We start from the raw sequence: 12,377 nt of genomic DNA on the forward strand, positions 1-12,377 counted from the left end.
TTGGTCTTCAGATTCAAACCCTCCTGGTTTTGACAGACTTTCATTTCAGGGACTGCCTTTTGGGCCATATTCAATCTGGTTTCCAACAAATGCGGCTTTTTAATGTTGGTTCGGTGCGCTTACAAAGCAATGACATGATACTGTGAAGAAAAGTAAGGAATGAGCATTTATTTTGAAGTGATGAAAATGTAGCAACAACTAACTAACAATTAACTAGAAAATCAAATGAAGGCAAAGATAAAGACGAAGTAAAGAATGACAGAAAAAGGGTCACAGGAAGTAAAATAATGTTTTAAATAACCTACCCTATCTTTATTTTTATTTGTAATATTTTTACAACAATAAAGATCGTACGGGAATATTTCCTTTACTGTTAAATGTCAGACTTTTTTTCATTGGCATTGAAAAGCTGAGGGGCCTGGAAGCTTTCCTTGCACCAATCTGAGGAGCTTTGTCACTTGCTGTAGAGTAGAATTGTGGGCAAGCTGATCATTCACGGAGGTGTGTTGTGAATGGCCAGGTGGGGCACAGCCATGGGAAGTGGAGAGCAAATGGGAAACAACTTTCACTAAGCCAAAGTCTGTATCTGTAAAATCATGTGCTAAAAAAGATATTGCCTGGTTTTCCTTATGTCTTTGGATGAGTAAGGCTCAACAAGCTAGACATTGGAGTGTAGCAATCTAGTGACATGGGTTCAAATCCAATTCGGGCAAATAGTGAAAATTGAATTCAGTTAGGAAAACACAAGTCTGGAATGAACAGCTAGTTTATTGATGGCCATGAGTTGATTGCTGTCAAAACACATTTTATTCACTAATGTCCTTTAGGGAAGGAAATCTGACATCTTCTCCTGGTCTGTCCTAGCTGTGATTTCAGACCCACATTAGTGGGTTTGACTCTTAACTCTTAACTGTGCTCTGAAATGGCCTGGAGAGCCAGTCAGTACAAGGGCACCTGGGGATGGGCAACAAATGCTAGCGTTGCTAACCAAGCCTATGTCCCACACAAGTGTTGAGAGAATTCAATTTGTTTTTGCTTGTGAACACAAATAGTTTAGAGAAAGAATGTTGTTTATGAGTGTGACTAGTAGAAGTTGGGTCACACTGATGGTGGGGAGAGTCTTCGAAATGAAGCAGTGGAAAGGGGCATCGGCCATCAGGTTTCCGGCAGGTTGAATCAATCTACTGCGTTCAGATAATACAGCTGGAAGATTGTTCCTGCCCGGCTGGTGTCGTTTTTCAACGCCTCGGCCCAATCTGGAAATGTTGAGAACTTGAAGATGAGGCTGCCCCATGTGTTGATGGCAACGTTAATTAAGATGATCCCCATGATATTCATCAGCAATCCCATTTTCATCTGACAAGACAAAACCAGCTTTAGTTTCCTTTCACCTGTGCAGGGTGTCCAGAGCTCAGGGCACAAAGATTCCTGAAGCATTGCTCATGACTTTGCACAGTAATAAATGCACAACCGCTGAGGAGCTTTGCCTGCTGAATACCTGGATCTGTAAAATTATCCCTGAAATTTTTCTTTCGCTTTTGAAGGTTAATTATTATTGCTGAGTTCTTAATCCACCGCAACATTATAGCAGCAGCCTAGTGTCTGGTCAAGGCTCTGATGAAAGCCCAGATTTTACCATGAGGAGGTCCCCATCCTATTTTCACAGGTGAGGAACTGATGTCAGGCTGCGTTACATGTTTGGATATTTCACTGAGGCAGCAGAAAATTTAAATCTTCCACTGCTTGAACAGAAGCAGGACTTTAACATCTCTGCAGTGTGGATCACAGAGTGTGCATTGGAGCAAATCTGAAATCGAGAATTTGGTTTGATAGTGGATGCAAGCACTTTGGTGTGAGTCCCTGGATCGTTTTGTTTTGGGAGAGTGGGTGGGTGGGATGCGGGGCAGGTGTGAGATAAATATCCGTGGAGTAGCGTGGATATGGGTGAGGGACATGGGGATTGTTTGTGGGAGGAGGGGAGTAGAAAAGGTGTGGACTTCTATTGAGTTTTCACACAGGGCTAGTGCCCTAAGGTTGGCCTTAATCCCAGGCCACACCCACAGTCTCCGACCTCAGTCCAAGCTGCTTCCTACCCATAATGAAAATGTGACTTCCTAGATCAGTGTTTCCCCGGTCATGCTTGTGGAGATGTCCTTTCTGTGAGCCCCTGACACAGCACCAAAAATAGGAGCCAAAAAATCAGCCCTCTCCTCATAAGAGGGGCATGAAGACTCAGAAAGTGAGTCATCAAAATATCTGAGTCTCCCCACCCTTTGCCAAGTGCCAGCAAAAATTTCTACTGTATGACATTCAATGTGACATTGTATTATCATCATGTTTTCATTATAATGACTGAATCAAGGAGTAAAATTTGGCTGAAATAATTTTAATCTATGATTTTAGGATTCCATAACACGTTACTGCAGACTGTGTTAGGGAAGGCGATGGCCTAGAGGTAATTATGACTGGACTGTTAATCTAGAGATCAGGTAATATTCCAGGGACCCAGGTTCAAATCATGTCATGGCAGATGGTGGAATTTGAATTCAATGAAAAAGTCTTGAATTTAGAGTCTAATGATGACTGCAAATTGATTGTTGGGGAAAACCCATCTAGTTCACTAATGTCCTTTATGGAAGGAAACTGCCATCCTTACCTGGTCTGGCCTACATGTGATTCCAGACTCACAGCCATGTGGTTGATTCTTAACTGCCCTCTGGGCAATTAGGGATGGGCAATAAATGCTGGCCTAGCCAGGGATGCCCAGATCCCTTGAGTATATTTTAAAAAATGATCAAAACACCGATATAAGTGTTTTTTTTAAGCTCTGGCGAAGTGTTCATCATTACCAATCTTATTAATAACTATCAATATTTCATATATAAATTTTCACATACCATATCCTTGACTTTTAACTGCCCTGTTGCAAAAGCAATGGCATTTGGTGGAGTTGCAACTGGCAGCATGAAGGCAAATGAACAGCTCACTGCCCCTGGAATCATCAGGTACAAAGGATGATTATTGGCTCGAACAGCCTACAGGAAAGGATTGCAGTTTAAAGAGTGTCAGCGACAAAATTTTTGATAGGTAATGACAGTGTTAAAGTTGAGTGCACATATCATTTTAAAATATTTTCTCAGTGCAATCCCTTCATTCTTTTTTAACACACGATGTCTTTCTGATGGTCTGACTGTAAATAAGGTGACTAGGGCCAAAGCAATACAAGTACATTTGGAAGAACTCCCAGAAGTAGCCTTGAAAATGATGGCTGTGATTGGAACTGGGTACTAATTGTTTTTATAGAATTACTTCACCAGGGAAGCAGGCCATTCATCCCATCCAGTCCACACTGGCCTTCTGAAGACCAACCCACCCAACCCTGTAACCCTGCACTTCCCATGGCTAATCCACCTAGCCCGCATATCTTTGGGCTGTGGGCAGAAACCAGAGCACCCAGAGGAAACCCACAGAACCTGCAAGCTTCACTCAAACAGTTACTCAAGGGTGGAATTCAACCTGGGTCTTTGCCACTGTGAGCCATCATGCCATCACACTGTTTGATGGGACACTTGGTATAACTCAGAATGACAAACCGTTTGGTTTTGCAGTTTCAATAAATTTCATTGATTCAAGCAGTAATGGTTTATTTTGACAGCTAAGTCCACTTGGAATGCTGGCACCAGAATCACTTATCTTCGATGATAGTTGTGTGGACTGGCTGTTTGACAGTTTTAAGACATTATTAAAGGATTATCTGTCTTTGATGTGCTTGCTGAATAAATGTTTGTTTGTTTTACACCAGAGTGATTGCTTGATTATAATTTAACATCTTTTGAATGTGCCTGAAATTTTCTTTCAGCAAGAAATGAGTTTGAGTATGAGTTCTATTAGATTGAGTACGAGTTTAGGTTTTCTTCGAATATTTGAAAAACATGGTTTCTGAGGTCTAACCATCGTGTATACTGGGTGAGGGTCAGATATTAAACATGGAAGGATGGAGCAGGAATGGTGAATCATAGAAACCCCACAGTGCAAATAGAGGCTATTTGGCCCGTCTAATAGGCTCTGACCCTCTGAAGAGCATTCTACACAGGCCCCATCCTCGTCTGTGTAACCCCGCATGTGGTTTTTAAACCATGGCAAGCCCACCTAACCTGCACATCTTTGGGCTGTGGAAACCAATGGTAAAACCATACAGTCAAGGGGAGAATGTGCAAACTCCACACAGATAGCCACCCAAAGGTGGAATTGAACCCAGGTCCCTGGTGCAGGGAGGCAGCTGCGCTAACCACTGAGCCAGAGCAAAATTTCATTATCTGCCCTGGCAGGATTTGAACACATATCACTAGGATGTTAGACTAGCCGTCTGGGTGATAACCCATTGAACATACCACTTGGCCACCCCTTCCCTATTCTGGTTGACACGGTGCTCGTGACAGGCAATTGCATGTCTGAGTAGGAATGCTGTGTGTGAGGTGAATAGGGGAGGATGTTTGGGTTTTGTGGTGTGGATGTTTTAGGTCCAGACATTCATCACTACAACCGGATGCTTGTCCCAGGTAATGGAAGAGGGCATTTTAGCCTGCTGACTGAGTCTGGAGATAACAGGCCTGACTCCAGCCTGGCTTCATTTCTCCAGATCACAAACATGACGGGTGGAGAATTTAGTACAGGTAACAGGGGGTTCTGCCAGATCAGGAGGTTTCCAAACGCAAAACACCCCACGAAAACCCATTCCCTTCTTCATATGTCATCCTGTTCTAAAAGGCAATGGCTAGACCCCACCTGACATACGATGGACAGCTCTGGCAATCCTACTTAGGAAGGGTACAACGGTCATGGAAGGAGAGCCATGCAACTTTTCCCAAATAGCCATTACAAAATCAAAGACTGTATTCTGTAGAACTCAGAAAATTAGGGGGTAATTTGGTCAAAGTTTATATCAAGGGGAACTATATAACGTAGGTTTACAAGAATGATACCTGAGGGGTTAAGTTATGAAGAAAAGTTATGCAAATTAGGCCTGTTTCTTTTGTCAAATTTTCAAGATTAAGGGATGATCTGATTGCAGTCTTCAAGATATCAACAGGAAAAGAAGGGTAGATAAACATTAACCATTTTCACTGGTTGTAGATTCAAGAAGTAGGAGCATAGTCTGATAATTAGGGCCAGACTGTTCAGGAGAGATGTCAGGAAGCACTTCTACACACAAAGGGGGGTAGAGATTTGGAAGTGTCTTCCACAAAAGATCAATTGTTAATTTTAAATATACAATACAAACATTTTTATTGAGCAAAGGATTTGGACCAAAGGGAGGTTTGTGGAGTTAGGCCCCAGGTCAGCCATGATCTGATGAATGGTGGAACAGAATGAAGGAACATCTCTATGAACAGACAGGACACAGGAAAACTATCTCCTCTGGTTGGGAGTCTACGGCTAGGGAGATAACAAAGTGTGGAGCTGGACAAACACAGCAGGTCAAGCAGCATCTTAGGAGCACAAAAGCTGACGTTTCGGGCCTAGACCCTTCATCAGAAAGGGGGGATGAGGAGAGGATTCTGAAATAAATAGGGAGAGAGGAGGAGGCGGACTGAAGATGGATAGAGGAGAAGATAGGTGGAGAGGAGAGTATGGGTGGGGAGTTAGGGAGGGGTAGGTCAGTCCGAGGAGGATGGACAGGTCAAGGGGGCGGGATGAGGTTAGCAGGTAGGAAATGGAGGTACGACTAGGGAGTACAGGTTTAAAAATAAGGAGGGGCCAGGCTTTCAGGAATGAAATTAAGAAACACTTTTACACATGCTGGGGGTAGGGGGGGTGGTGCAGAGGGTGTGGAAATATTTTGTATTCTCTTTTGCAAACAGCAAATGATGTTAGATTAATTGTCAGTTTTAAAACTGAGATTGTTAGCTTTTCATTGGTTAACGATGTTAAAGTGCTAAAGGAGCTAGATGAAATTAGGCAACAGGTTAGCTACGATTTTATTGAATGGTGGTGGGACAGGCTTGATGGTTAAATGACCTATCTCAATTCCAAATTTCTGATGTAAGTTTGTGTCCACAGAAGAGTTTTGTCTTCTAGAAGTGCATACTGGGAATTCACATGAATGCTTTCCATGATTTTCCATTCATAATGGATCCCTGTCAAGGGAACACCAGTTCAAGATCCTGAAACAAGCACCTATTCGGCAAAGCGATGAAACAGGAGAGTGAATGGATGAAATTACCTGTAGTGAAGTGATATCATAGAGACAATACAGCATAAAAAGAGGCCATTCAGCCCACAGACTCCATGCCAGCCAATAAAGAACAACAAAGCAACTAGTCTTTCATGTGATCCACATCCTCCTAAACCTGGTCCTTAGCCTAGCAGGTTACAAGGCAGTAGGTGTAGAGTCCTAGGTTTCTGCTTGCACCATCAAAACAGGCAGCAGAGTTAAGACACCGACTACCCTCTGGGTGAAAAATATTTTCCTCAAGTCCCCTCTAATTCTTGCACCAATCACCTTAAATCATTGATTTTTCAGCTGGGGAAGGAGGTCATTCCCGAATCAAGTCCCTCATAGTTTTGTACATCTCAGTTGTCACCTCTCTGTCTCCTCTATTCTAAGAGACAAAGCACCACTGTGCAAAATATCCTCACGGTCACAATTTCCAAGCCCTGCAAGAAAGACTCCTCTGTGCCCACTCCAGAGCAGTTAAGCCCTCCCTGTAATATGGTGAGCTGACTGCAGACAAAACCCTCGCCATCGTAGTTGTAAGTGAGAACACATAAACAGCAGTGTGCGAATAGCTAAAATAGTTTCTATGCGTCAAAATTCTGGAATTCCTTTCCAAATGGCTTTGTGGACATCTACCTACACCATACGGAATGCAGAGGTTTAAGGAGGCAACTGAGCACCATCTTCTCAAGGATATTTAGGGACAGGCAATAAGCACCAACCTAGCTAGTGATGCCCATATCCTGTGAGCGAGTAAAAACAATGACCTTTCTATGATGTTTGTAACCAAATAATAAAGACAAGCTCAGACTTTGTAACTGTCACTGTTTGTTCTGAAAATTGACTAGTAATTGGAAAAAATAAGCATGTAGCTTACCAGCTCAGCCAAAATAGGCAGGAAGATTATACTTGTGGCAGAGTTGCTGGTAAATTCAGTGAATGAGCTAATAACCAGGCTGACAGTCAGAGCAATGATACTGGCTGGGATATGTTCCAGAGGACGCAGCTTGTTTCCAATCCACCTCGAAAGCCCTGACTCCTAGTAACAAGGGAAAAGGCAAATCCAAAAATCCCTTTCAAATGCATGTTATACACAAGCACTCAAATTAATATTTTCATTTAGGACTGAATACTCCCAAATTGTAGAATAATAAAAGCCAACTGAGAAGGAAGTACAGACACGATAGACTAAATATTTTAATGGTAAAAAAATGATGACTTTAGTTTTCTGAAACCACCAAGTTTGTTCCTCATTTGTAAATTACTTTTCACAACCTCATCATCCAAAACTGTTTCAATAAATCCAATGAAGTGCTCAGTCTAATCACTGCTAAAATGTAGAAAATACAGCCACCAAAGTGCATTTAACAGTGTCTTAGAAAGTGCAATGCAATAATCTGATCTTTTTGGCAGTGGCTGAGGATGACTATAAACTATAACATCAGGGAGAATTCAGCTCCATGCCCCGAGTCTTCGTGAAATTAAGATAACAAAGTGTGAAGCTGGATGAACACAGCAGGCCAAGCAGCATCTTAGGAGCACAAAAGCTGATGTTTTGGGCCTAGATCCTTTGTGTGCTCCTACGATGGTGCTGGCCTGCTGTATTCGTCCAGCTTCACACTTGTGTTATCTTGGATTCTCCAGCATCTGCAGTTCCCATTATCTCTCTTTCCGAAATTAACATCATCACATCTTTTTATATCCACCAGAGGGAGCAGGTTTACCATCTCATCTGAAAGGTGGCACTTTATAACTGTGCAGCATGAGATCAAATTGAAATATAGTTTGTGATTTTTAAAAACAATTAACTTTTTTTTCAAATCAACCTGATCAGAAATGTTATTATGCACCTCTGCAGCAGGTGGGACTTGAGCCTGGGCTCTTAGTCCTGAGATAGGGACACTACTACTGCACCACGATACGCTTAAGTTTGTGCAGAAGGACACTTTGCTCCGACCATTGAGTCACAATTGACACTGAAAGAACAAAGAGCTCTGTACGATTCTGTGCTGAATTAGGGTGAGGGGAAGCAATCCCAGGGAAAGAGGGGTTATGTGGGGAAGAGGTTGGTCTCAAAGGGATCACCCGATGAGTGCTTTCTCCAGCACTTGCTGTTTTTAATAATAAGTCTAGCACATTTCACCTGCATTCTTACTTTTAGAAGGATTCTTGACTCTATTTATAGTAGTAAATGATACAAAAACAAGTATCTGGGTCAGCTGCTTTTGGCCCCTCATTATAGATACATTGCAAAATGCAAGGGAGAAGAGGATGTAGATACAACAGAAGATTTGATACATGGGGTCTATGTTCTCTATGACAGAGGCGATGAGTGGGAGAGGCCCGATAATACTGTTCAGAATCATTAAGAAAGAGTTTGGTGGTGTACCAGGAATATTTACTTCCTGGTCAGTCAGTGATATTGGTAACAAATGCATAATGTATTGAGCACATTGCCCACCTAAAAAGTATTTAGAATTGTTTGACACAATCTGCTTTGGCTGAAGAAACATCTATGCAGGGTAGTTCTTAAATAGTGGAAGGCTGGGAAATGTGGATGTACAAAGAGCCTAGGCGTCTTTGATGAAAAACCATTGAAAGCTAATATACAAGTGCAACACGCTATTAGGAAGGCTAATGAAATGTTAGCCTTTATTGCAAGAGTATTTAAGTATACGAGTAGTGACGTCTTGCCTCAGTTGTATAGGAGCATGGTTGGACCATACCTGAACTACTGTGCAGAGTATTGGTCTCCATACTTCAGGGGAAATATTATTGCTTTAAAAGTAAAGCAAAGAAGGTTTACCAGACTTTTTCTAGGGATGGCAGGATTGGAGACAATGCTGGAAGGGAGAGTCAGTAAGTGTGGAGCTGGAAAAGCACAGCTGGTCAGACAGCATGCAAGGAGCAGGACTGTCCGATGGTTAGAGATTGGGCAAACCAGGCCGATATTCTCTAGAGTTTTGAAGCATGAAAGGTGAATCTAACTGAAACTTACAAAATACTTAACTGATAAACGAAACGTCAGGCTTCCTGCTCCTCTGATGCTGCTTGGCCTGCTGTGTTCATCCAGCTCCGCACCTTGTTATCTTAGATGCCTGTAAGGTGCTTTTCCCTAGTTGGTGATTTAGCACCAGGGGCACGATTTAAAAATAAGAGCAAGTCCATGCAGGTCCATGGTGAGGAAATTTCTGATTACGAGTGGAAGGATTGTGGGAGTGGGTAAAAGGTACAAATCATACCGAGTAGCAGGGAAGCTCGAAGGGCTGAATGGCCTATACACCTGTTCCTATATCCTTATCGTTACAGTCAAGTGAATCACAATATATAAAAGATGGTCGAAAACAATTCAAGAAAGTGATAAATATGCGCGAGGGGAAAATGGAACTATTTACAAGGGCATGTGTGTAAGGCTAGCAATGAGTAGCTGAAGCAACTACTTGTGTTAAATTTAAATGAGCTAACAGAAATTACCTCACAAGCTTTTGCAATGGTGAATCCTCCACCCAGCAGTATTATGACATTCCAGGCCACTTTGTGCTGGACCTTTTCCCAAGTCAACAGTGGTTTGCGTGGAGTAACTGGCTCTGGTAATCAGAAGGAGAGGATGAAAATTTCCAAAACAGAGAGCTTTTTTCCAGTTATTTGTGATGATTTTCACTAAAAAGAAAATAAAACTATCACTGATGTATAGTACTTTTCAGAACCACACAACGTCCTTTACAGACAATGAAGTATTTTGAAGGGAAGTCACTGTGGCAATGTAGGAAACACAGGAGCCTATTTGCACACAACATATTCCCACAAGCAGCAATGTGATACGGACTGAATGATAAATATTAGCCACGTCACTTGCTATTCTTCAACATATTGGACATGGGAATACACATATTCACACAGGAGAGCAGGTAAGCTTTTGGTTTAACACCACATCTGGAAGACAGCAACTAAACTCATGATCCTTATCAACTATAGGTGTTAGCAAAGCAGGTACATGAGAACATCACAAACATACATGTTTGCCTCCAAGTTACATGGCTTTTTGATTTGTATGTACGTGTAATTGGTGCTGGGTCAGCATCCTAGAATTCCCTGTTTAACAGCATGGGGGAAGCAGTTTTAACACAGGAACAGTAGCTGTTCATCATCATATTCTCAAGGACAACTAAGGATAGATGAAAGTTTAATGATCAACAACAGGAGAAGCAATTTGCTTGGATATAGCATTGTTAACATGCAAAAGCACGTCATCTGTTTTACTCTAGAAAACTAGCTGCTGAAGGATTAAACTGGATATGATCATTGATGTAGGGTCTAGGCCTAAAATGTCAGCTTTTGTGCTCCTGAGATGCTGCTTGGCCTGCTGTGTTCATCCAGCTTCACACTTTGTTGTCTTGGATTCTCCAGCATCTGCAGTTCCCATTATCTATGATCATTCCACATGCTTTTTTTTAATGAGTTACACATTTCAAACATGCACCTCCTAACACAGCAACCATCGCTTTAATGAAAGCAAAACATCAAGGATGCTGGAGATCTGGAATAAAGTGTTGAGTCCCATATGACACTTCTTCAGAACTGGGAAGAAGAGTCATTGCACTCAAATTGCTTATTATGTTTCTTTCTCCAAAGATAGTGCCAGATTTCAGCAGGTTCTGTTTTTTAACCCAGTTTTAGTCTGTGTCCATATAAAGTCGACTCAAATGAATGCTCAGTTAATGCCCACCACTAATATAATTAAATACAATTAACATACAGGAAAATGGGCTTTAGGTCAGATCTTTATGGCAGTGAGGGAAGTTGAAGGTCTGCGAGAAGGAATTCTAGAGTAATAGATAACAAAGCGTGAAGCTGGATGAACACAGCAGGCCGAGCAGCATCTTTTTGTGTTCATCCAGCTTCACACTTTGTTATCTTGGATTCTCCAGCATCTGCAGTTCCCATTACCTCTGAGGAATTCTAGAGTATCAGGTTTAGACATCCAAAAGTCCCATTTGAGGGTGAATGGAAGGGGTACATAATAGAATGGGTAGCTTTGACATGGACAATAATATAACTCAGGGCTGACCGTACCTTGTTCCCTTTTCTACTCTTGCCTTTCATTTCTTTGTTGGTTTAGCATACAGTGAGCTTTTGAGTTCTCTGCACAAAGACAATGTGTGACTGTAGCATCTCCTGCCTGTATAAGAACAAGGAGGCAGGTCCTAAATCCACCCTGGCCAGCGTTGGGACTGAACTGTGACTGCCCATCACGTGCCTGATCAAAATTCCCTCTCATTCTCACTGTCAGCCATTTGCATTGGGTTAACCGGTTTATAATCAATCTGTTGGACTCATGCTCCGAATGCGGTCCTGGAGTAGGCCTTGAATGTGGAGCTTCTGGTTCAGAGGCACGGACATTACTCAACAGGTCACTTAATCTTTTTCTAGATGGTTTATAATTTTATCACTGACTCACAAAATTAGCCAATATTTTTAAAAAAAGGAATTGATAGAAAAGTGAGACAAACATTGTATCCTGTTCCTTCAGGTAGTTTGTCTTTTCTTTCAACATGTGAGCCTTTCAGTTCGAGGTAAATTCCTATATTATTCATTAAACAATCAGGAACAGAAGCCCAGCTGCCTCTTTTTCTGATCCATTCAGTCGGAATTAGAAGAATCTCTCATTGAAGAAAGTACAACTGATACGCGCCACACATCATCAATAAGGGGATGAACAAACCTTCAGGATCTGTTTTCCACTTTAACGAGGGTTTCCGTGAAGGAAAGATGAACATCAGAAAAACTACTGCCATTGCAACCACTGCGTCTGAGACATACCTAAGGAGAAGGACACACCACAAAAATAAAGGAAACTTGCTTTATAATTCCCTAAGCCTTTGAACTTTCCGAAAATCATTTACTAGCTTTTGATACACTTTCCAGCACTTTTTATTTTATTCGTTCATGGAATGTGTTCATTGCCTGCTGGACCAGTATTTATTGTGAACCCCATATTACCCTTGAACGAAGTGACTTGCCAAGTGATTTCAGGGGACAGTAAAGAGCAGCCACGTTGCTGTGGAGTCAGAGTAACATGTCGGCCCAGACTAGCTAAGGATGGCAAGTTTCTTTCCCTAAAGGACGTTAGCGAACCAGATGTGTTTTTCCTATAAAATTA

General features: G+C 41.9%; 1 protein-coding gene across 1 annotated transcript in view; it reads right to left on the minus strand.

Annotated features, from left to right (window-relative positions):
- Positions 1 to 275: 275 nt before the first annotated feature.
- Positions 276 to 12,377, minus strand: part of LOC125461569 (Na(+)/dicarboxylate cotransporter 3-like) — a 40,054-nt gene continuing 27,952 nt past the window's right edge. The window contains exons 9-13 of the mRNA XM_048550490.1: positions 11,940 to 12,037; positions 9,692 to 9,804; positions 7,095 to 7,256; positions 2,898 to 3,035; positions 276 to 1,356 (exon numbers count right to left, since the gene is read on the minus strand). Of these exons, the coding sequence (XP_048406447.1) occupies positions 1,177 to 1,356; positions 2,898 to 3,035; positions 7,095 to 7,256; positions 9,692 to 9,804; positions 11,940 to 12,037 (691 nt within the window). The 3' untranslated portion in view covers positions 276 to 1,176. The remainder of the gene's footprint in view (positions 1,357 to 2,897; positions 3,036 to 7,094; positions 7,257 to 9,691; positions 9,805 to 11,939; positions 12,038 to 12,377) is intronic.

The sequence above is a fragment of the Stegostoma tigrinum genome, chromosome 19 (assembly GCF_030684315.1).
Source record: "Stegostoma tigrinum isolate sSteTig4 chromosome 19, sSteTig4.hap1, whole genome shotgun sequence".
Taxonomy (NCBI): domain Eukaryota; kingdom Metazoa; phylum Chordata; class Chondrichthyes; order Orectolobiformes; family Stegostomatidae; genus Stegostoma; species Stegostoma tigrinum.